General features: G+C 40.6%; 2 protein-coding genes and 1 long non-coding RNA gene across 3 annotated transcripts in view; 2 read left to right on the plus strand and 1 right to left on the minus strand.

Annotated features, from left to right (window-relative positions):
- Window positions 1-2088, plus strand: part of LOC309479424 (nuclear factor 7, ovary-like) — a 26688-nt gene extending 24600 nt beyond the window's left edge. The window contains exon 6 of the mRNA XM_082143557.1: window positions 444-2088. Within this exon, the coding sequence (XP_081999683.1) occupies window positions 444-928 (485 nt within the window). The 3' untranslated portion in view covers window positions 929-2088. The remainder of the gene's footprint in view (window positions 1-443) is intronic.
- Window positions 2089-2150: 62 nt separating this feature from the next.
- On the plus strand, window positions 2151-3316 carry LOC309479543. The gene is made up of 2 exons (XR_014199288.1): window positions 2151-2556; window positions 3251-3316. It is a non-coding gene; the product is annotated as an uncharacterized lncRNA (long non-coding RNA).
- A 2448-nt stretch (window positions 3317-5764) lies between these two features.
- On the minus strand, window positions 5765-25118 carry serpina10b (serpin peptidase inhibitor, clade A (alpha-1 antiproteinase, antitrypsin), member 10b). The gene is made up of 5 exons (XM_082143563.1): window positions 24999-25118; window positions 22768-23392; window positions 8065-8338; window positions 7433-7580; window positions 5765-6149 (listed from the first exon to the last, which is right to left on the minus strand). The coding sequence occupies exons 2-5, from the start codon at window positions 23387-23389 to the stop codon at window positions 5958-5960; spliced, it is 1236 nt and encodes a 411-aa protein (XP_081999689.1). The 5' UTR covers window positions 23390-23392; window positions 24999-25118; the 3' UTR covers window positions 5765-5957.
- Window positions 25119-25943: the final 825 nt, after the last annotated feature.

Genomic DNA, 25943 nt, shown 5'->3' on the forward strand with positions numbered 1-25943 from the left:
AATCCTCTTGTTAGAGTGCTTGGGAACTAAAACATGTGGGAATACACCCTGTTACACCTACAGTAGTGCCCCGAGAATAAGGAGGATAAGAGCCAATAAAATGAAGATGATCAGATGAAGATCACACACACACTTACAGTTCTTCATCTACAGCAGAAATCTCAACACGTCTCATTGATTTATTGTTATTTACATTTCCCAAAGTATCAGTTTCTCCTGATGGACACAAATGTCTGAATCCCATGTTTAATGTGTGTAGTTGACGCCGTTAAACACTGATGATAAAGCGAGTGTGAAACTAATAACAGCACTGACAGTGATCAGAGGAAAATGTGTTTGATCAACAGGACGAGTGTCATAATTCATAATAATCTGTGTTGGGTTCACTCTTGATCATTATATGAAGATCAGAATAAAAGCATCTGTTGATTGTGTCTCATCAGCTCCTGTGATTCTGGATCCAAACACTGCAAATCCAGGTCTCGTCCTGTCTGATGATCTGACCAGTGTGAGAAACAGCCGGAACTATCCACCTCTTCCTGATAATCCAGAGAGATTTGACTATCTTCCCTGTGTTCTGGGTTCAGAGGGTTTTAACTCAGGAACACACTGCTGGGATGTGGAGGTTAAAGAGAGTGAACTCTGGACTCTTGGAGTAACTACAGCATCAAACCAGAGGAAGGGAAGTGTTTTCTTCAACACTGATGTCTGGTGTGTGTCGTACGAACTGTCTCCAGGTTTCCCTGTTAAACAGGATCTTGATAGTGTGAGAGTGAATCTGGACTATGACAGAGGAACGGTGTCGTTCTCTGATCCTGTAACTAACACACATCTACACACATTCACAAACACCTTCACTCACACACTCTTTCCATTCTTCAGGTGTTATTCTTCCTCTCTGAGGATCTTACCGGTCAATATTCAGTAAACGTCACTCCTGTAGATCTGGATCTTCCTGCTTTCATCATGTTTCCAATATTTACTCCATATCTCATGAGTAAGAGTGCTGTTGATCTGAGTATCAGTACGGTGGCTGTGATTGGGCCGTGATGATCACATGACTGATATCCAGCACTACAGCAACACTCACACTCTCATGTTGCTTTAACAGATCAATAAACAAGAGTGAAGTTTGTCACTTTGCTCATTTTCACATAATTATTTATTTCTATAAACTGAGCCTAATTCTACACATGGACAGTTTCAATGAATGTGTAAATAAATAATTGTTTATTTCAGTTTAAATGATAATTTGCTCACTTTAGTACATGGATGTAAATGATAACCATTATGAGGAGATGAGAGCATAGACATAATAAATACATAGACGCCCCATTGGCCGGTTTGGACCTTTGCTGCGATACGTCAACGAGTCGGCCATATTGATCAGGGCAAAAAGCACAATAAAGTTTATATTTCTCAACCGATTTCAGTGGTTTATGATCTATATGGAGTACGAAAAAGGTTCTGTCTGAAATTATTAAGAATCTCGCTGGTTAAGAGCTTGACATTTTTTAATGGTTAATTATTAATTAGGAATTGTGAAAACTCAAGTGTGTCAAGCATAGTTTTGGTTTGTTTTTCTGGGTTAATAATTGTAGAGACGTCCCTAATGTAATATCATTTAATGTACATGAAATATGCATAATGTGTTTCATTGTGGAAATGTCTTTTTCTGTCTTAAACACCGTCATATTAGCTTTTTCTCTTGTTCCTTTATCTTTCTGTCTTCAGTCATGTCATAGGATGGATGATGTCACAGGGCAATTTTAAATGAAAGTGAAGATAATTTGCAGCTCAAAACCTTATTTATCTTAAGGCTCTTTTCATTTATATAATGTATTTCTATATATAGTTTTCCTCCTAACCTTATACTTGCAGTTTAACACACAAGTGTTTGTTTCATTATTCATACATAAACAATAAATGTCTTTATAGAAATTTTTTCAAAGAAATGAAATTGTCTCTACATTTTAAATGTGTTTTATTGGGGTCTAAAAAATTCAACTTTAGACTTTATTGTGATTTTTAGTACAACGAAATTCTGTCTGTGAATCTCAGTAAACGATTCAAACAAAACTTAAAACAGCAACAATTACATTAAAATAAAGTGCAGTTATGTCACTAGCTGTGTGTGTGTGTGTGTGTGTGTGTGACCATCTAGTGATGGTGTGTATCGTCTAGTGATGATCTATGTGTGTTGCCATCTACTGGTCAAAGTGATAATGTGTTATTTTGTGTGTGTGTGTGTGTGTGTGTGTGTGTGTGTGTGTGTGTGACCATCTAGTGATGGTGTGTATCGTCTATTGATGATCTATGTGTGTTTCCATCTACTGGTCAAAGTGATAATGTGTTATTTTGTGTGTGTGTGTGTGTGTGTGTGTGTGTGTGTGTGTGTGTGTGTGTGTGTGTGTGTGTGTGTGTGTGTGTGTGTGACCATCTAGTGATGGTGTGTATCATCTAGTGATGATCTATGTGTGTTGCCATCTACTGGTCAAAGTGATAATGTGTTATTTTGTGTGTGTGTGTGTGTGTGTGTGTGTGTGTGACCATCTAGTGATGGTGTGTATCATCTAGTGATGATCTATGTGTGTTGCCATCTACTAGTTAAAGTGATAATGTGTTACTTTGTGTGTGTGTGTGTGTGTGTGTGTGTGTGTGTGTGTGTGTGTGTGTGTGTGTGTGTGTGTGTGTGTGTGTGTGTGTGTGTGTGTGTGTGTGACCATCTAGTGATGGTGTGTATCATCTAGTGATGATCTATGTGTGTTGCCATCTACTGGTCAAAGTGATAATTTGTTATTTTGTGTGTGTGTGTGTGTGTGTGTGTGTGTGTGTGTGTGTGTGTGTGTGTGTGTGTGACCATCTAGTGATGGTGTGTATCGTCTAGTGATGATCTATGTGTGTTGCCATCTACTGGTCAAAGTGATAATGTGTTATTTTGTGTGTGTGTGTGTGTGTGTGTGTGTGTGTGTGTGTGTGTGTGTGACCATCTAGTGATGGTGTGTATCATCTAGTGATGATCTATGTGTGTTGCCATCTACTGGTCAAAGTGATAATGTGTTATTTTGTGTGTGTGTGTGTGTGTGTGTGTGTGTGTGTGTGTGACCATCTAGTGATGGTGTGTATCATCTAGTGTGATGATCTATGTGTGTTGCCATCTACTGGTCAAAGTGATAATGTGTTATTTTGTGTGTGTGTGTGTGTGTGTGTGTGTGTGTGTGACCATCTAGTGATGGTGTGTATCATCTAGTGATGATCTATGTGTGTTGCCATCTACTGGTTAAAGTGATAATGTGTTACTTTTAAAACTGCTTTTTCCCAAAAGATGAGCAAAAATCTTCCACTAAACCATGTCAAATTATCCATGTTATCCCCATGAATGAAAGTTAGAAATGTGGGTCAGAAAGACCTGAACAGCACAAGGGTTAAAACAAATGGATTTGTTGTTTGTTGTGTTTTCATATTCAAGAGATTATGAGCGAGATGCAGCTTTTTTGAGTTCGCATCAAATGTTCTTCGACTTTTTTTTACATAATAAATTTGTTTATGAATAAAGATTGATCTGTTGAAAGCAGTTATTTTGAGAAAAGATGAAACCTTTACGAATATTTGTTTCAAACTGCCAAAGTCACATGATTTCAGTAAATGAGGCTTAGTTAGGCTACGTCATTACTGGTTCACCACTGGGGGGCGATGATCTCTGTGAACCCATGAATCATCCAGATTTTCCTTCAAGTCAGTCCTATATTCATAATAAAACAATCTGTTTGAATGTCCGCTGCAATTCAAGGGGTTTTCCCGAGCCCTATTTGTCAGTTGCGTCTTCCTTCTCCGTGTTAGAAAGTTTGAGTCCTTGCAATATAAAAGTCTTCTCTACTGACTGACTCACTCATAAAGACAGTCTTTGCCTCCATCTAATGGTCGAAATAATGTAACTTCTGTTGCTCTTTACGGTCAGGGACTATTTTTTTACTTCATGAAAGTTGCATAAATACATATTTTTCGGCTTTAATATTTGTATTGTGTGGTGACCGTTTTATAAAAGCAATAAGGTACTCGAGGCTAGTGCTGTATCGTGAATAAGTTGTGCCTAACAACGCCCTTCAGCCGGGACTTATTCACGATACAGCACAGCCTCTCGAACCCTATTGCTTACATAATATACAGGTAGCATACATTGTAAAATAATATAGTCAGTAAAAAAAAAAAAAAAAAAAAAATAGTGAGTTGTGAATAGTACAATAATATAAAGTGGTATAGTAATAATAGGCAGAAGAGGGACAGTCTCTTGGAAATGCAGAGAACAGGCACTGACAGGCTTTCTTCAGCTTTCCTTGAGGTTTGTGTTGTCCTGGTTCCACTGGGTAAAATATATAAATGAGCCACGATTAGATGCCAAGCAATCACAACACCTGTGTAATTCTGTCCTGTCAGTCCTCTGATCACTGCACTGACCTGAAGACTCACTTGACATTCACATTAGCTCATAATATAAACTACAAAGAAATACAGAAATATAAATATAAATTCATGTTCCTCGCAAACCACAACCATCTAAACAATTCCCCACGGACAAATCAAGCCCTGCATTTGTTCTTTTTCGAGAGGCGTTTCAGTCTGCAGGCAAAAGTGGCATAAATCAGATTTTTTCTTCTTCTTCTTCAAAACAGCCTAATAACAGTGTAAAAGCACAAACCACAGGGAATCTGATCCTTTTGATTCTGATTTGGTCCACTTTCGCATTACTTAAAAAAAAACCTACAGGATTTATTTGAAAGATTGTAATTAATAGAGTTCTGCAACTTCCCAATTTTAACAAGTTTCTCTTTGTTTTGTGCTGTCTTAAAGGGGTGGTAAAATGCCCTTTTCACAAGATGTAAAATAAGTCTCTGATGTCCCCAGTGTGTATGTGAAGTTTTATCTCAAAATACTCCAGATCTTTTTTTTTAATAGCATGTTAAAATTGTCACTTTTTGAGGGTGAGCAAAATCGTATCGGTTTTATGTCTGTCCCTTTAAATGCAAATGAGCTGCTGCTCCCGGCACAGAGGGTGGAGCTTCAAGAGCTTGTGTGTGTGTGTGTGTGTGTGTGTGTTATCAGCTCTGATTATCTCACACACACACACACACTGAAAATTAAAAAAAAACGTTTAGCCTTTTATGTTCAAACCAGAGTCAGAAAGATGGAGAGACTCAAGAAGAAGTGCCAACATGTAGAAGCAACGGGACATTTCTGAATGGTTAGTTGATGAATTTATGTAGCTGATGTGTAGTTAACTATCTTCTAATCATTGATTAGCATATTCTGTCATGATAATATATAAATGCGTTCCCGGGGGCGGGGTTTATGTAAATTTTAGTGTTGGTGATGTCACTAACCCATGAAGAATCTCGTGTAGTTCCTACCAGCCATTTGTTGTAGTCCTTAAAAAGAGATTCATGTAAAAGAAAATATCTCCCTTTGCTTTGAACTTTGAGTGTTGTAACTTTGCAGATGTTGTTTATGCTCAAACAGCAACATTACACACTAACTAAAGTTAGAAAAGTCAAATCATAATCAACTTTAACTTGTTCGGCTTCATGCAGTCAGAAGCTCATATTCTGAGGCACAGGTGGTGTCTCTCCATTACCCACCGTTATACTGGTGCATCCAAGGGCGAGATACTGTATTCTTCATCATATTTCCTCATCTTTTCACTGTCTACACTGGACACGAAGCCCTCGCCGTCAGTGGAAAGAAAGTAGAGAGGGAAAACAACACAATTTTTCCTCACTTTATTTCTCAGAATATGTTCACGGTGTTCATCCAGACACTGTTCATCCAGACACGATTATAGATGAGTGCACTATTTGAGTGATTTTAATTTGATAATGTGTGTGTCATTAGTGTGTGATTGACCCGTTGTCTGCGTTTGTTGAAAGCATGTTTCTGTTTAGTGGCGGCCCGTGTTTGTGTTCTCAGTTCTGTGTGGGGTCGATCACTCTCCCCATGAACAACAGGCTAGAAGTGGCTTCATGGTACAGAAAGAAGAAGAAGGGCCTGTTGATGATGAAAGTGGCTGGCAGAGAATAAGCCGTGATTCCCACTGATGTGGCGGAGGCTGCGCTGGTGCCTTTCTCATCCACCTCGATCACGGCTTTATGCAGCACCTGCACAACACAAACACACGGAATCAAGCATTAATGGCTGCGTTTACATCCAATGTTGTTCATTTAAGGCGAGACACCACAGGTGAATAGGGTAAAAAAGAAAAAAAAACTAATAGACATAACCATAATTCACCAGTTGATTGATTTCATTAATAATTGCAAATAATTTTTGTATTACATGTTTTCTGAAATTGTATGTTTAATTATGCAAATGAGGCATTATCTAATTAAATATGCACTAATTTGCATACATTTCTAGAACAAAAATCGGAACATTGGATGAAGTCAGGTTAAAAATTCTTGTTTCATTTTTTTATATATATATTAGAGTCAAATGTTTTTACAGAGGGGATTTGGGATATTTCTATTTATCACTAAAATCAGAAAATACTGTAATAAAAGTATAAAATCCGGAAAATTATAGATGAACTAACCCCTCTTTAAAAAGTTTTTTTTGAGAAAACTGCCTTTAAAGATATATATTGTAATTGAAATCTACAGATGCAAATAGATAAAGTGCTCTGAAAGATACAGTTAAAAGTGTGTTTTGGATGTTTTCTGTCCACTAGAAAACACACTTTATGAAAAGCCAAAAATCCAAATATCTCAAAATGCTAAAAACAGCTGCATAAAAAAAACAAAAATTTTTGTGTCTCGCCTTAACTTGAATATGGCATAAAACATTTGTGAATAAGCAGCGTTTCCATCTCATGTGTTCAAGAGAACAAAATCATCCCCTCCTGGGAAACTGAAGTAGAATATCAGTAATAAAACTAAGTTTCTGCAATCAGATAATTTTTCCCTCCATCATAAATGAGTGTGTCTCAGAGCGTCAGACAAAACACAGTAAACGCTGTCATGTTCTCTAGCGTTCGGATGCTGGTGTTCGGGAACACACTCGTGTGTGTGAGACGCTTCTGGAGGGAATTAAACCAAATCATTCTGATCACACACTTCGACTCCGGGCGTTTCAGAAACACCGAACCAGCATCTGAGACGCTGCGATGCCATTGGTCCACTGGTTACTCCAGTTATCCAATCACATCTTCTGATGAGGCGTCCAGGGATTTATTCAGTTAACGTGTTTCCATCGAAGTTTATGTGAGTGTCTTATTATATAATTTTAAAAAATGTCCAACTCCAATGTGTGCAAATGTTTTTATGCAGATTTTTTTAATTTATGCACATTTTGCCGTTATCATCCAGCATGTGATATTTTATACGATAACCCAAGATTCACATAAAAACACAGCTAATGTGAGTGTGTGTGAGGCTACAGTAACCTGTGAGATTTTCAGATGCCCCTCTTTGCTTAAACCCGTCAGGTTGGCAGAATCGAGGAAAACACTGTCGATGCCCAGATGTGGCAGAATTTCATGCATGTTGTAAGATTGCTCCATCTTGAACTTGGGCAGATGAACCTCCATTCTCCTGAACGAGAGAGAGAGAGTTGGAGAAAAAGACAGTACAACATGTATAAAAGTCAATCATGAGGTTAAAATAGAGGTTAAATAAAGAGTTCCACCAAATATGGGAATTCATTTACTCTCCCGTCTGTCTTTTCCACACAACAGCAGCTGATAGTGATCATGTTTGTCAGTTGCTGAAAAGTAAGAGTGTATTACTCCTGCACTATTGTCTTACAATGCTTTGAGTCTTTGTGATGATCTTATTTCATGAAATTGTGCGACAATTTTTGGCCATACACATTTTTTTTATGAATTCATAATTAAAAAATAAGTAAAAACAAGAGCGATTTTTAGAATGCCTTGTCATGCATGAGATGCTCAAAACACGCGAGCACAGCGATCAAACACGTCTGTCTAGCGCATTTATAAAGAAAAACAATGAAAAAGTAGCGCAGTGGAATGCAAAAACACATTCTGTGTGAACATCCCCCAATTCTGCCACTCACGTTCGCCTCATGTTTTTGATCCAGCCTAAGAATCGCTCAGCGTTGATCTCGTCATCTATGACGGTGTAGTCGGCAGTAGCGTCGGGCAGGACGATGAGCAGAGCCGCTCCACCGCGGTACGGCAGGCGCAGTATTCGAGCGCGAAGCTCACTGTCTTCAGCCGTCGATAATTTATCCTCCTTAAACATCATGGGGACTTGAACAATCTTGTACTTGTCGACATAAAAGCGACTCATTTCCGTGCTGTTGGGGTCGAATGGATGATCCCAGTTACCTTGAAAAAAAAGAGTTTTAGATGATATAACAATTGTTTTACAGAAGTTCATTGCTGTTTCCACACTGCAAGAAATGATTTTACTTGAGAATCAAAATTACTTAAGATATTAAATCTTGTTTTCTGAAAAAAAATATTTTGATTAACTCTTTCCCCACCATGACAGAATTTTCTGGCAATCCCCATTTTCACTGTTATACGGTAGGGGGCGCTATTACGCATCTTCTGAAAGAGTACTGAATCTCCAGATCAAAACACAGGAGAAGAAGCAGCAGAAACAAGTAATATAAGCATTGCTGACACTAGTCAGCTAACGTGATCATCAAACAGCATATAAATCAGAACTACCTAATGTTACTAAATTAAATGTTGAACCCATCCATCTTCTTCCGCTTATCAGGGGCCGGGTTGCGGGGGCAGCAGTCTAAGCAGAGATGCCCAGACTTCCCTCTCCCTAGACACTTCCTCCAGCTCTTCCGGGGGGACACCGAGGCATACCCAAGCCAGCCGGGAGACATAATCCCTCCAGCATGTCCTAGGTCCCTCCCGGGGAAGGCGTCCAGGAGGCATCCGGAACAGATGCCTGAGCCACCTCAGCTGGCCCCTCTCGATGTGGAGGAGCAGCGGCTCTACTCTGAGCTCCTCCCGAGTGACCGAGCTCCTCACCCTATCTCTAAGGGAGCGCTCATGACCTATCTCATGACCCACAGCTCATGACCATAGGTGAGAGTAGGAACGTAGATTGACCAGTAAATCGAGAGCTTCGCCTTGCAGCTAAGCTCCTCCTTCACCATGACAGACCGGTACATCAACCGCATTACTGCAGAAGCTGCACCGATCCGTCTGTCAATCTCCCGTTCCATCGTTCGCTCACTCGTGAACAAGACCCCAAGACACTTGAACTCCTCCACTTGAGGCAGGAACTCTCCACCTACCTGAAGTGGGCAAGCCACCCTTTTCTGACTGAGAACCATGGCCTCGGATTTACAGGTACTGATTCTCATCCCAGCCGCTTCACACTCGGCTGCAAACCGCCCCAGTACATTCTGAAGGTCCTGGTCTGATGGGGCCAACACGACAACATCATCTGCAAAGCAGAGACGAAATTGTGTGGTCCCCAAACCTTACACCCTCCTGCCCCTGGCTGCGCCTAGAAATTCTGTCCAAAAAAATTATGAACAGAAATGGTGACAAAGGGCAGTCCTGCCAGAGTCCAATATGCACCGGGAACAAGTCTGACTTACTGCCAGCAATGCGAACCAAGCTCCTGCTCCGGTCGTACAGGGACCGTACAGCCCTTAGCAAAGGGCCCTGCGGACTCCATACTCCCAGAGCACCCTCCACAGGACACCGCGAGGGACACAGTTGAATGCCTTCTCCAAATCCACAAAGCACATGTGAATAGGTTGGGATCCCCTGAATCCCATGAACCCTCCAGCACCCTGGAGAGGGTATAGAGCTGGTCCAGTGTTCCACAACCGGGACAAAAACCACACTGTTCCTCCTGAATCTGAGGTTCTACTATTGGCCGAATTCTCCTCTCCAGTACCCTGGCATAGACTTTCCCGGGTAGGCTGAGAAGTGTGATCCCCCTATAGTTGGAACACACCCTCCGGTCCCCATTCTTAAAAAGAGGGATCCGGTCTGCCAGCCCAAAGGTACTGTCCCCGACTGCCACGCGATGTTGCAGAGGCGTGTCAGCCAAGACAGCCCCACAACATCCAGAGACTTGAGGTACTCAGGGCGGATCTCATCCACCCCCGGTGCCTTGCCACGAGGAGCTTCTTGACTACCTTGGTGACTTCAGCTTGGGTAATGAACTAGTCCACCTCCGAGCCCTCTGCCTCTGCTTCCCCAGTGGAAGACGTGTCGGTGGGATTGAGGAGATCCTCGAAGTATTCCTTACACCGTCTGACGATATCCACAGTTAAGGTTAACAGCTGCCCACCTCCACTGTAAACGGCGTTGGTAGGGCACTGCTTCCCTCTCCAGAGTCGCCGGTCGGTTTGCCAGAATCTATTTGAGGCCAACCGGTAGTCCTTCTCCATGGCCTCACCAAACTCCTCCCAGGCCCGATTTTTTGCCTCCACAACCACCCGGGCTGCAGTCCGCTTGGCCTGCTGGTACCCCTCAGCTGCCTCAGGAGTCCCACAAGCCAGACAGGCCTGGTAGGACTCCTTCTTCAGCTTGACGGCATCCCTAACTTACAGTGTCCACCACCGGGTTCGAGGATTGCCGCCTCGACAGGCACCGGAGACCTTACGGCCACAGCTCTGAGCGGCCGAGTCGACAATGGAGGTGGAGAACATGGTCCACTCGGACTCATTATCTCCAGACTCCCTCGGGATCCGGTCGATGCTCCGCCGGAGGTGGGAGTTTAAGATCTCTCTGACAGGGGAATCGGCCAAACGTTCCCAACAGACCCTCAAGTTTGGGTTGAGAAATAACGGCCGGATGAAATAACCACAAAGTCGATCATCGACATCTGGCCTAGGGTGCCCTGGTGCCACATGCACTGATGGACACCCTTATGCTGGAACATGGTGTTCATTATGGATAAGTTGTAACTAGCACAGAAGTCCAATAACAGAACACTGCCCCTCCAGGTGTCACTGTCGCTGCCCACGTGGGCATTGAAGTCCCCCAGTAGAACTACGGAGTCCCCAGTCGGAGCACTTTCCAGCACCCCTCCCAGAGACCCCAAGAGGGCCGGATACTCAGCACTGCCGTTCGGCCCGTAGGTGCACACGACAGTGAGAGACCTATCCCAGACCCGAAGACGCAGGGAAGCGACCCTCTATCTCTAGTCGGTACCTCACACACAACCTCACACACAATCTCAGGCTCCTTCCACGTCAGCGAGGTGACGTTCCATGTCCCTAAAGCTAGTTTCCGTGTCCAGGGATCGGGTTGTCTGGGTTGGCTGCGTCAATCTACGTTCCTACTCTCACCTATGGTCATGAGCTGTGGGTCATCACCGAAAGGACAAGATCCCGGATACAGGCGGCCAAAATGAGCTTTCTCCGCAGGGTGGCTGGGCCCAAGCCACGGAAACTCTTCTACTTTCCTCTGTCTATGGTGCAGACCGCTTGGGATATTACAAACCGACACCCGTTGAAGAGGCCGCTGTAGCCCACCTCTGCCCAGCATACATGGATAGAAGTCTACGCCATCGCTTCCCTCGAAGTCGTGCCATACTACAGCCCATATTGCTGAAAAAGTGCATATAGCAGCCAGCCAGGCAGCACTAGCCATTCACACAATGGCAATGCTCCAGGTTTTTCAAGCCAAAATGCTGCAGGCCTTGGATGAGCCACAACGTCACGGACCTGGCGTTCAGGGCGATTAAGACCGCTCAAGGTATTGGAAGCAGCATGAGTAGTTTTGTCATACTTCAGTGTCACTCATGGTTTGCACTTGCTTGGCATGCTGTGGGGTCTTTTTCTGAGAAGTTTTTGGAGGTGCAGAAGCAATCTAAGGCGCCAAGTCATTTTCTGCCTAAGCAAGCTGCAGCTCCTCCACCGTGTTCTAGATCTTGCGCCTATTTTACGAGCAGAGATTCAGTCTCTCGCCTCAGTGGAGAACATACAGTGCCCGCTATTCTTTATGCTGACCAATGACTCTATCGAGTCGCTAGCCGAAGGGCTCAAATATGTTTTTCCCCGGTCAAGATCATGCCGCTGGTTCAGGGAAGTGCGGTCAGGGAAGTGCAGTAGACAGTTTTGTTGGTTGCACCGAACTGACCCAACCATCCGTGGTTTCTGGAGTTAATAGATCTGGTGTCTCCAGCGATGAGCACAATATGTCACCATAGCCCAAACCTTTGGAACTTGCATGTCTGGTAGGTCAGTGCGACAGCCAGACACTGACCATATCACAGCGAGTTTTGGACACGATTGCAGAAGCTAGAGCCCCTTCAACCAGGTGCCTCTATACTTTAAAGTGGAATGTTTTTGTATCTTACATCAGACTATCTGGTTAAAGGGCATACGTCATTTATTTTAAGGTGTATATGGCTGCCATTTCAGCTTTCCATTTACACATTGAGCATTGAGTGGTGACCATAGACCTGCATTATATGACTGACAGACAAGAACGGTTTGACCTAAAAATATCCAAATTGAAACTACTGTGGAAACAAAGACACCTACATCTTGGATGCCCTTGAGGTAAGCTAAAACATACCAAAATTTAATTTCAAAGTGAACTATCCCTTTAAGGGAAGGAGGGGATACACCCTATAGAGTAGTTAGCAATCTCTCATTCCCTCCTCTCAGGGAACTGAGGTCACGAAAGTAACCAGAGATGTTTTCCCTTTAAGTTAAGATTTAGAATGGGTTTAGAACCCATACAGATATTTGAAGAGTTTGGTTCCAAAACGCGATAAATCTATTATAGATCTATTACAGATATTTTCTGTTTCAAACTTTCACATAGCATCTTTAGGTTATAATAACAAAAAAAAAATCAAATCCAGATTTTGATTTCAAAGATTTATTATAAAAACTGATACTTTTTTCCCCAAAATGCAATAAATTCATGACACTTTTTTTTCAAAATGCAATTAATCCATTGAATCAATATAAAAGTTATTTTTCATATTGAAACTGTTGAAAATACACAACAAAATAAGTTGATCCACATATGACAGCCTCTAAACTCGGTCAATATCTTATTACAGGCACTGGACTAAAAATACATTCAATCAGCCATCGCTGGGAAATACCTCCTGAACTTTTTTGACGGCGATCATCTGTAAAATGGCTTGGTCCTGCTCGGTTTTCGTTGACTTTGAGTAAAACAATTGAAAGTTTTTCAAAAGATCCCCAGGGGTTAACATGTCTGAAGTTTGATGCTGTCCTGTCGTGTGAGAACAAACAACAGCCGGCATTTTTCCTCCTCCCGTGTGCCTCATCTTCTTAATCTCCTCACGTAAATGATTAGATTTCGATGGCTTACGTTTCTTCCCTACCGCAGAAACCACCACAGGTTCATCAATGCCGTCAAAATTATACACATTTTTGTTTGATTGTTGATCAAAAAGTACAAAGTAGATAGGAAAAACTAGGATGCCGGGTGTATTCAGAGCGCCGCCGTTACTGTTTACAATGCGTGGAATGGTGCGCTGTGATTGGTTGAGCGGATTTATCGCATTCTGCAGAGAAAGGAGACTGGCGTTTGTCGCGGTTTGGAAAGAAAGGGAGAAAACATGAGAGAATAACACGGCGGATATCGCATTTTACGTAAAATTTAAAATGGACTTTTCAATACCGACCCTATACAATACTGATTTTTGCGGGAACTCAATTTTTTTTTAAATGCCGTTTATCGAGTTTTGGAACCAAACTCTTCATTTGTTCTTGTTTTAAGCACAAACTTTTTCAGAAAACAACACTTAATATTTTGTCATTTTGCATCTCCAGTTAATATATCTTGATTTACAAATGTTTAAATATTTGCAGTGGCGGCTGGTGGGTTTTAAAATGGAGTAGTAGGCACACTACACATTTTAGCGGTCAGATTTTTTTAACTGCTTTAAAATGGCTTTTTTGGTCACTTATAGACAGAATATTTCTAGAAAATGACACATACATCAAGACAATATAGATATAAGTTAACTCACCTTGTCCTAGCCTATCACTTGAAGCCAAAATACATCCTTATGTCCTTTTAAATGTCGGCCGTTTTGTAATTCGGCCGTTTAGTGAAGCTGATTGCTGTAACGTTAGTACAGGGCTGGACTGGGACAGAAAATCGGCCCTGGCATTTTGGCCCAGACTGGCCCACTACATATGATCATAAACACCATCCATCTTTGCACGCCTTTGAATATGTTTTTGTTCAACTCCTATTCATTAAAACCACTAATGCCATGTAATGAGTGAGTATAAACGAGTGAGAGTTAACAGATGAAATAAGTACAAAATTGTAATTTATTAATACAATTGAACTATACTCCACAGTGGCGAATCCAAAAAACAAGCTATAAGCTGCATTGGCACAGCAATACCAGTGTTTCTCACAGGAATTTTGGTAAAACTGTGGTGGGTGGACCTCAGTCCTTCTAGGGGGGTTTGGGGGCATGGTCCCCCTAAGAAAATGTTGTGCATTTTAATGTTAAATTCATCAATCTGTTGCAGTTTGAGGGTTCAAAATTAAAAGCTCCAACCCATAATCAGTGTGCAAATATAACAAAGAAAAAAATCAAACCTCTTTTAGTAACAGTGTCTGTCTATATTACACTACTCTACTACATAATAATATTTATAATATTAATCTCATGATAGAAGCCTAATAGCCATATATTGTAAAACAAATGCACTGAAAAATAAAGAAAACTTTCATAATTAGTGTTGTACCAATTTCTATACTTGAAAGAGATAAGCACATGATCTTTTATTTTGACGGAAACTGCATCAAGCTTTTATTTTGGCGGAAAACATGGATAAAAACGCGTCTCATTAAACTTTCAGTAAATTTCTGTAATCGTCAACTATGCAGATGTGGAAATAATCTGTAACTGGGTTATGGGTTCCTACACTCATAGCCAAAGTGTTTTGAAAGTAGTTCTGCTTACCGCGGACTCTACACTTTCTCATCTCTCTCCTGATCCTCCTCACTATCCTCCTCATCAGCCACGGGAGTTGATGAAGGTCCTGCTGCTGCAGAAAACATATATATCTTGACACATTTTACAGCGTCTGCTTGAAGGGCCTGTATATTTTCACGCTAATTCTCTGCACATTCCTTGCGTTTCTTCTCCATGTCTCAGACTATTTTGACAGATACACACTTGACACTGCACGCTCACTCAAAGCCCAGAGGGGGAGGTGTATAAAGCTGTGATTGGGCCAGCCCAGTGTCAATCAAGAAAACAACAAATGGGCCGCTGATCTACGCGTTTCATGGGCCGGTCTGTCAGTGGAAAAAAAACTAACGCTTACTTTTTTTTGACCAATGCATTACACCGGCACTAACCCAGCGCTGTCAATTAAACAAAACAAAACGAATGGGCCGCCGATGTACGAGTTTTATGGGCCGTTAAAAAAAAAAAGTATGAGATGTATCGGCCCAAAAGCACGTCGGCCCACCGGGCATTTGCCCGGTATGCCAGATTACCAGTCCAGCCATGCGTTAGTATACAGTATATCCAACTTTGGCATGGGGTCTTCCTTCATTTTTAATTTGTGGCTGTTGTTTGAATGGTAGTTTAGTAAATTTGTTTGCGATCAAATATTCAATATCTCTTCTCTCCATAGTTACATCAGTGCAAACAAATATTATGTAATATACGTCTCGTTGATATACCAAGGGTTAAAATACTCAATGGTGAGGTTGGGTATTGGTTGGGTTTTATCCGATACCAGTACCTACTCGGTATTTTTCAAACGGTTCCGGTGCTTAAACGGTTCTTAAACCGGTACTTAAGAAAACGAAACTGCACACACTTTATCAAAAAAATAATATCTGTGTGTGTTTTCTGAAAAAGATTTTCTGATTTCTGATTAAATAAAAAATTGTGCTGATGTAGCCGAAAACACTTAAGTTAAGATAAAAAATGTGTCTTCTAATATTATTTATATATATTATATATATATATATTATATATCAATTAGGCTATATTACATATTATATATTATAGACTTTTACAAAACAGAGAAATATCTGACACTGAGCAGAAATATTTAACACACAAAGTATAGCCTCATATAAATATACTTGATATACTTCATACTTGATATGCAAGATTTGCAGTTGGCATTGAAATACTAGACTTACCCGAAGAGGAACACTGCAGCTGAACTTGAACTTTAGTCAAGAATGTCAGAGGTTTTGGGTTCTAATCCGCATTCGTAGTTTTTTTAAACCGATAATGCTCATCAGTGGTTGTATATCAAGCAGGGACACTTTGTGTGCATTATATGTTGTGATTTCACCAGAACGAATAGATATGAGGCGCCGTCTAGGGCTTAAATCGAACTTCATTCACGCACACATAAAACACTTGCATACACATATACTAAGTAGTCACACATACATGTATACTGCTGAATGCTCCAACTATATGAAATACAAAACGTCACATCTAAAGTCGCTCACGCACACACACACACACACACACACAAACCGCGCACATACTCATCTGAGACGCGAGCACATCTCTCTCTCACACACACACACACACACACACACACACACACACACAAACTCGCGCACATACTCATCTGAGACGCGAGCACGCACACACAAACTCTCCAAGCACATACTCTTATATAGACGGCGCCTCATAAATAGATCGATCTCTGCAACGTATTGAAGCGCGCGTCCGAGTGCGGTGTGCGCGAGCCACAAGAGAATCATTTTCAGCAAGACTCAATAAGATCGTCTCTTATTTAACAAACGAACGAAATGAATGCTCAGCTGTTTAACTGGAGATGTTATTGGATCATTCGTGCCGCGAGATGTTTTATAGGGGGCGGTGAAAAAAGTCAGGCACCGAAATCAGGCACCGAAAGTTTCGTTCTTATTCGGTCTGGTTACTACCGTTTACGTCGGAACCAAGCGGCAACATTCTAATCTGAAAAATGAAGCCTACCCGGAAGTGCGAAAAACTGCAATACATCGAAAATCCGCTAGGGGAAGGTCCCAAAAGGGAGCAAATGTCCATACACCCCCATGTTAAAATGTCCGTTTTCACAGCATAAATTCATATTTTTACAGGTTGGTCCCATGGACTTTTATTGTATTTTTCGATAGGTTCCGAGTGCCTGACAACTGTGAGGGGGGTGAATTTTTTTCTAACTCGTTAGTTTAGATCGTATTTAGATATAAAATGTATGACAAATAAGGGCGCGATTGACAGCTTGATTGACAGCTGACAACGAGCATAGGCTGCGCCGAGTGGAATTCCTGAAATTTGACGTCTCGGCCATGATCTGACACAACACATCATACCTGTAAGTTATCCTTTCTGAACATTTGTATTGGAATATGGCGCCGCCCATACCCCCCATAAACGGCCTCAAAACCGTTCTTCAGAAGTCTATGGGTGACGTCACAGACGCTTTGTCCATATTTTTTACAGTCTATGGTCGGAACCGGTTCCCTATTGGAACCGGGTTTCGGTACCCAACCCTAATGGTGATTGGCTATTTATTTTTGCCAACGAAGGCACAACCACAGCCCGTCTACGGAGAGCCTTGGCACTTCCTATTAGCCCCATTGTATCGATCTTGGTTGCAGTTCCATTAGAATTCCACTGGAGGTGATCGCGGGCGAGTGCAGACTGAATGGGAGTCTATGGGGCTATACGGCTAAATTTGTCTCTTTCACCCGATTGCCGTTGAGAAATCTCAGATTTTATTGTAGGTTTTGCAACTTCAACATGGGTTATAGGTCGAAAATTGAATGAACGAGTACTTATGTCCTTTCGATTTCTTACAGGTTGAGTTGTTGTTGCCCATAACACGCTAGCATTCTGCTAATGAACGCTGATTGGTCAGTGAAGGACTGATTACGACCAGAGATACCGCTTGATGGCATCGTGGCATCCGAAGCAGGACCAGAAACAAACAAAACAAAAACTCTTCTAGCATGTGTATTTACCTGTGTCGGCTGTGTTGTCGATGCCTCGAGAGAAAAGAAAGTGCCGAGCGCAAAAGCACCAAAGCGACTGAAGGATTGCCGTCAAGCAGTATCTCTGGTCGTACGATGTGTATGACGTCATTGACATTTTAAAAGACTTTTTAAAGCAAATAAGTGACTCTAAAAAATCTAACACCCAGCAATGTGTAATTTCTTTGCATCTCCTTTCGAAAACAACATTCAAATTACTAGACAAAAAATTATATCCTGAGAAAAGTGGATTTTGATGGTTTAGCGTCATAGACCTCCATTCATTCTGCACTCGCCTGCGAGCGCCCCCGCATGGACAGAGACGTGTCACTGCAGCCAGTCCAGAAACCGGACGTAACCAGAGAGTGCCAATTCTCTTCCTATTAGACATTCTCTGGCACAACCCAGCAAACACATTTACGTTGTGGCAACGTCTGTGGCACGTTGCATTTCTACTATGGTAACGTCTACGTGCTCGCAACATTGTAACAACGTATAATTGTAAGATGCGATAGGGCTGTAGCCAACGTTGTTGCGTGACATTCAGCAACTGAGAGACGACGTTCTGACAATAAATTTTTTTATGCTAGATAAAAATATCCCCCATTTAGCATGTTATGTTTTGTGGTTCATTTTTAATTAGTCATATGTTAAAAAATTATATACTTTTTAAATATTGTTTATCCTTATTATTATGCATGGGCCTAACAGTAAATTCATTAAAAATCAACACCTGCAACTGTACACTTTGAAGAGTAAAAATGACATAGAAGTTTAGCTAATTCTATAAAAAATAAACAGGTGTGCAGCAGTTACAAACAATAATTTTTTTGTCTATGTGCGTTTCCAAAAAAAAGGAAAAAACATTAACGTGCAACAAGTAGGCTACGCGCTTAAATCAATTACTCATCATTAAAGTCATTTTGGCTTCATACTTTTGGCATAAAGTTAAATATTTGTCATACCTGACTAGAAGATGTTCAAATAAATGTCACATTAGACAAGGAAGTTGTAGATTGTGTGTTTGAATAATTACGTATCTTATTTAGCTGAAGGTAAATTAAACGCAATTCTCACGTACCCTTGCTCGATGAAGAATGAGAGACGGCCCAACCATCAATTTAAATTTAAAAGGCTGATTGGCGCTTCAGGGCAGTGACGAGTATATGCCGTCCAGTGGATGTCCAGACACCCTCGGCACAACCTTAAGAAATGGCCCTGAACGGTGGTTCAATGTCAACATTGTGACAATGCTGTAACAACCTTCACCACACAACGTAGTTATAGCAACCTTTTGGCCGTGTTGTTTAAACGTTGTTAGAAGGTTGGGTACTTTGTGCCAACGTTCTGTTGTTTGCTTGGAAGTCAAACAAACTGGGAGTCTTCCGGGCGCTGTACATGCGGCGACTGGCTGAGCTGCGTGTGTGCCCCAATTGTGTACGTTGGTTTCTGTCCTGTTTTAAATCTTTTTATTATCGTTCTTAACTTGTTCTTAACACTTTCTAAGAAAATGATAAGTTTGTGGAAGTTAGTGTTCCTTATGCTACTGCTGATTAACTGGGGAAATGCGACCGTTTTGGTGAATGGCGGAGTTTTGGTGGAGAGCGTGCCGGTGATGACCAGGGAGTTCCTGCTGGGTCTGCGTTCTAATGCCGGCTTTGTCGACCCTGCCTGGGAGGTTCCCGAAGAAATTCTCCAGTCTTCTGCAAACACTCAGGAATCGAAAAGGAAAACTAGGAGGAAACGCGGGAAGCGAGGTGGAGTTCGACGCAGATTAAAGAGAGCTCAAAGATTCATCCCGTTGCCTGGAATACTCCTAAGTAATGTACGCTCGCTTCGCCACAAACTTGATGAACTACAAGCCAATGTGAGTTTTATGCACGAATACAGAAACAGTCACATGATGGTATTCACCGAAACCTGGCTGGATGATTCAGTTGACAATAGTACTTTACAGATTGAAGGTTTTGGAACACCTATTCGACTGGACAGAGACAAACATACAACAGGCAAAAGTCGAGGAGGAGGTGTGTGTGTTTATATCAAGGAAAGTTGGTGTAAAACAGCAATGGTGCGTTTTAAGATTTGTAATTCAGATATCGAACTCGTTGCAATATCTGTATGTCCTTTTTATCTCCCTCGTGAGTTCCCTCAGCTGTTTTTTATTGTGATATATACTCACCCACGCGCCAATTTTGATGTGGCTCTTGAGACTGTTAAAAACACCCTAGATAAACTTGATAATTTATCCCCAGACGCACCCAAATTTGTTTTAGGGGATTTTAACAATTGTATTATGGACAAACATCTAAAAGGCTACCATCAATATGTTACCTGCGCTACTCGCGGTGATAAAGTCTTGGACAGATGTTATGGTCCCATCCCGGGAGCGTATCGGTCTCTGTCTTTACCTCCTCTTGGTTCAGCCGATCACAATATGATTTTACTGACTTCTGTATACATTCCCATTGTGAAGCAAGTGAAGAAAGAAATACGATATGTGAAAGAATGGACACCTTCTAATATTGAAGTTTTGAAGGGTTGTTTCGATTGTACCGATTGGAATATGTTTTTGAATACATCTTCTGATTTGAACGATCAGGTGGCTACCATTTCAAAATATATCACTTTCTGTGTTGATTCTGTTATAACTACGAAAAAGATCACTCTGTATCCTAATAATAAACCTTGGATCACGAAGGAGTTAAAATGTATACTGAACGAGAAGAAGAGAATATTTCTTGTGGGGAGCAATGAGGAGAAAAAACAGATAAATAGGGAAGTTAAAAGAGCAATTAAAATCGCTAAAAATAATTATAAAAATAAGATTGAGGATGTGTTCATGCAAGGTAATCTTAAAGCTGCCTGGAAAGGAATTAAGAGTATGGCTGCAGTGAGTACATTAGTACCAAAGCAACATATACCAATTGGAAACACTGACAATGATTTAATTCTATCTAAAGAGTTTAATGACTTTTTTTCTCGTTTGGATACATCCTCAGTCACTGATGAGATAACCATTTTTAAAAAGACCTTGAGTATTTCTAATAATTTTCAAATTAATTTATCTAACATATCAAGACAGCTGAAGGCCACACCGCTCAACAAGGCCCTAGGTCCAGACGGTATATGTAGTAGAACACTGAGATACTGCGCTGACCAGCTCAGTGAAGTTCTCCAGTTACTTTTTCAGTCGTCCTTAGATCAAGGGTTGGTACCTGATTTGTGGAAAAGTTCAATCATTGTACCAATACCTAAAAAAACTAAACCAAATACTTTGAACGACTACCGTCCAATCGCCTTGACTTCCTTAGTTATGAAGATTTTTGAAAAAGAGATGAAGAGGTATATAATGACAATTGCTGGACCACTTTTAGATCCACTCCAGTTTGCATATCGCGCTGGAAGAGGCGTTGACGATGCAAAACTGTTTTTGATAAATACTCTTAGTCGTCATCTGGAAAACAGCGGAGCTTTTGCGCGGCTTTTGTTTGTAGATTTTTCATCTGCATTTAATCTATTGCAACCTGTTACGTTGGGGCAAAAACTTATCAGCCAGTTTAACTTTGATCATGGATTAGTTTTATGGATCATGAACTTTTTATCAGACAGAGAACAGAGGGTTAGGATTAATGAGGTGTTATCAGATATTGTAAATATCTCCACTGGTACCCCACAAGGGTGTGTGCTCTCTCCTATCTTGTTTATATTATATACAAATGACTGTCAGAGTTTGCAGGATAATAGTTACTTGGTAAAATATGCAGATGATACTGTGTTGCTCTCCTTGCTTTCACATTCAGATCAGGAATATGGTTCTGTTTTGAACAATTTCATCTCTTGGTGCAGTAATATGAAACTAGATCTGAATGTCTCAAAAACTAAAGAGATGATTATTAATTTTAGCAGGAGGACATTAGCACTTCAACCGATAGTCATTAATGGTACACATGTGGAGGAAGTAGAACAATACAAGTACCTGGGCACGGTTTTTGACAACAAGGTAAAGTTTGATCAGAATTCTGAGATAATTATCAAAAAGTCACATCAAAGATTGTTTGTGCTAAGAAAGCTCAATTCTTTTAATGTACAGAGAGTTGTTCTTAAGTCATTTTATAATTCATTTGTTGAAAGTATTCTGTCTTTTTCTTTTATTTGTTGGTTTTCATCATTGTCTATAAAAAACAAAAATCGGTTGCAGGGTATTGTCAGCACGTGCTCTAAAATCATGGGTGTTCCCTTAAGAAGCCTTACTTCCTATTATGAACAGCAGGTGCTGAGGATGGCACACAAAATATTAGGAGATAGTACCCACCCGCTGCACTTGGACTTTGAGTGGATGCCCCTGGGGCGACGTTTAAGAGCAATTAAATGCTCTACAAATCGTTATAAATTTACTTTTGTGCCTGAAGCAATACGGTTATGTAACACACGTAGGTGATTTTTTAAATGTATTTATTTTATTATATATATATTTTATTTATTTATTTATTTATTTATTTTTCTCTTCTTGTTCTATGTGTTTAAATGTATATTTGTGTATGTTAAGTGTTTTATGTGAGGCACCATGTAAGCTTAAATCAATTACCCCATGGGGATTAATAAAGCTTTAAACGTAAACGTTTAAACGTTGTTAGAAGGTTGGGTACTTTGTGCCAACGTTCTGTTGTTTGCTGGGAAGTCTCCGGCTATTTGCCTCCCCCTCCCCTTTCTCTATTCCCATAGACTCGCGCGGTGTTTACACTTACAGTGGTGAAATAACAAACAAGAAATACACATTCTGAGACATATAATGCGTGCGCAGAGAAACTCACCCTGATAGAAAATGGTGTTGAGGAGCATCATCTTCGTCAATGGCTCGATACTCGTCACCATTTCGTTCACTTTATTGCCGGTCTTTCTGCTCACATACTCATTGACGATGCTCTTGCTGAGCTCAGCCTTGCTGAAGTCCACATTATTCACATCAGCACCAAAGAACGTCTTGATCTGATCGCTGAAGAGGCTCTCGACTTGAAAGCGCTCGTCCACGAAGAGTGCCGTGCCCTGCTCCATCTGCAGTTTTCTGTCCTGCGAGATGTTCTTCTGCAGCTGCTCGAAGAGCCGTGGGACGAGCAAAGCATCTCCGCCTCCATCCAGAGAGTCCAGATTCAGTCCCTTCAAGATCTCACTGCGAGTCGAGCCCTTGGCAGCCAGTAAGAGCGTGGCGAAAGACGTGGAAACACTTAGCGGTGAGAAGAAGACGTTTTTGTCATGAAAACTTGATATCTTGCGATAGAGGTTCATGGCAAAGTCAATATTTTTGAAGGCCAGATCAGTGACACCAGGAGTTTTGGGCTCTTGACTTTTGAGAACGCACAGAAATCCAGATGAAAAAATGAGGGTGAACAGCACTTTTAACTCCATTTTATAACCTTGTTTGTCAAAAAATCCCATGACCTGAAGATATATAAAAAAATAAACTTTATTGTTTATTGATTATATTGAGATTTAATAATCAATGCAGACACAAGAAGACCCAATGCAATACATACTGAAACATTAGTACTGTTAGCAATGCATGTTTGTTTTGAACAAAAATGTACAAAATATAAACTACAAAATAATAATCTGTTTGCGAAACTATTCTGTACTAAAGAAGAACTAAAGGCACCAAACATGGTGGAAAAACCCTGAAGAATAAAAAAACCCTAACATCTGAAAATGTGAACTATAATTATACACGTAAAATAACATGTATACTCACCAGTGTTGGGCAAGTTACTTAAAAAAAGTAATTAGTTATAGTTACTAGTTACTTCTCACAAAAAGTAACTGCGTTAGTAACTGAATTACATCATTACAAAAGTAACTAATTACCAGGGAAAGTAACTATTGCGTTACTTAAAAAAAAAAAAAAAAAAGTTTAAATATAAGAAATTTCTTGGATACCCCCAATATGAAATGTTAAATGAATGAAATTGACACTAAATAGAACATCTTTTTATTATAAAACATTGTACACTAATCTACACTATTTTAATGTTGCTGTGGGACAATGTGAGAGACACCTATTAACTTAAATATTATCATTACTATAGTGCAACAATAAAACAATAGATGGTTTAGAACTTTTAATATTTATTGCACAGACCACAACTGGCAAAAATAAATTATGCTTCTTAAGAAATGTACCAAAAATAAATAAATAGGCTAGTAGCCTAATAAAAATATACATACACATACACTAGTGCATATAATTAAAATGATAAAACTCACACACCTTTACAACTGGTAGACATTCTGTATAGCCTACTTGAAGTATTTTCTTCCTCACAATAGTAAGTTTAACAAAAAGTGCTTTCAATATAATACTGAACAATGTATCAACATAAATAATAATAATGCAATATAATCTTTTGGGGGTTTATTTTTATAACCTACAGAGAACGTCATCATCAGAGGTTATTTTAGCCAAATTCTAGTTGTGTTTGCCGCACGTGCTCACAACCGTCAAACAAGTATGTTTGAACGTTCCCTGCAGGTTATTTTGGAGTTTATGTTATATAAACGAATTAAAACATTGCATATGATACCAATATGCTACAGAGATTATTCAAATGCTGATATGTGTAATTTATTTATAAATAAAGTATTTATGCTCGGACACATTCGGTCACTGTCCCGCACTGTCGAGCGCGTTCTCGGACACACTCGGTCTCTCTCGCGCACTGTCGAGCGCGTTCTCGGACACACTCGGTCTCTCTCTTGCACTGTCGAGCACTCTCGCGGCATTCGCCTCGTTTTTGTCGAGTCCCGCGCCTCATAAACACTCACACACCAGAGAAAAAACTTTGCAGCTCCTATGGCTGAGAGAGAGCCTACTCGGATGAAAACCGCTTCAGTGAGCTCAATTAAAGTAACGCCGCATTTTTATTGACAGTAACGGTAACGGCGTTGTAATGGAGGAAGCAGTAATTTGTTAGATTACTCGTTACTGAAAAAAATAACGCCGTTAGTAACGCCGTTTATTTATAACGCCGTTATTCCCATCACTGATACTCACCGACAGACCGCAGAGAAAGCTCTTGTGTTGTCTGTTGTGTTCTGACTGTTTGCAGAGACAAAGTTCAGTGAGCGTTAGAGATTATCTATTAACAATCAAACAATTTCCAGCCTAAAGACTCATCCGAGAGACAGATCAATGACGGCGATCGCCAGGTCCTTCTGACTTGAGTTTGAGTTTTGATGACAGCTTGAGTGAGTACTTCATTAAGAACGATCGTAGGGAACTCACTACAATTTCATATCTGCATATTTTTCAGGTCATCACAACTTAAAGAGATTGTTTCACCCACAAATGAACCGTCTGTCATTATTTACTCTCCCTCATGTCGTTCCAGACCTGTATGACTTACTTTCTTCTGTGGAGCACAAAACTTCTTGTCCATAATGAGTCTGTGGCGTCAAATGGAGGCAATGAGAGTCAATGGTGTCCAAAAACAACACTGAACCCCATTGATTATATGGAAAAAACAACTGAATGTCCTTCCAATATCTTCTTTTAAGTTCCACAGAAGAGTCATAGTGCGTGTAAATGATGACAGAATGCTAATTTTGGGCACGTATTTGTTCATGTTAAGCAGCGAAGTGCGTCTGAATCATAATCACAACTGAAGGTGGACTCGGATGTGAAGACGGTGGACGACCAGTCAAACTTAACCGTGTAACAAGTATAACATCAGCTGTGGATGAGTTTCAGGCATGAGAAGTCACATGCGGGTCACTCCTAAAGTTTGCTGGATCCCCATGAAAGAACGCTGCATATATTTTGCATAAAATGCAACTTTCACACCACATGGCTTTTCATGCATAGATGTACATAATGATTAGTACCCAAGCATAATTTAAAAACAACAACAAGCACTTGACAGGCACATTCCCGCGCCCCCAATCACGCTTTCTCAACTTCACTTTGAAATAAAGCTTACATATACATAACCCTTTAAAA

This window comes from Leuciscus leuciscus (assembly GCF_965113295.1).
Source record: "Leuciscus leuciscus genome assembly, chromosome: 17".
In the NCBI taxonomy this organism is placed as follows: Eukaryota; Metazoa; Chordata; class Actinopteri; order Cypriniformes; family Leuciscidae; genus Leuciscus; species Leuciscus leuciscus.

What these genes read in the sequence shown, in the direction of transcription:
- serpina10b (XM_082143563.1), bottom strand. Translation starts at nt 23,389, where the DNA reads ATGGGATTTTTTGACAAACAAGGTTATAAAATGGAGTTAAAAGTGCTG. An exon ending in CAACACCATTTTCTATCAGG is followed by an intron (nt 8,339 to 22,767) that starts GTGAGTTTCTCT and finishes TTTTTTTTCAAG; the next exon opens with GTAACTGGGATCATCCATTC. An exon ending in GGCATCTGAAAATCTCACAG is followed by an intron (nt 6,150 to 7,432) that starts GTTACTGTAGCC and finishes TGTGTTGTGCAG; the next exon opens with GTGCTGCATAAAGCCGTGAT.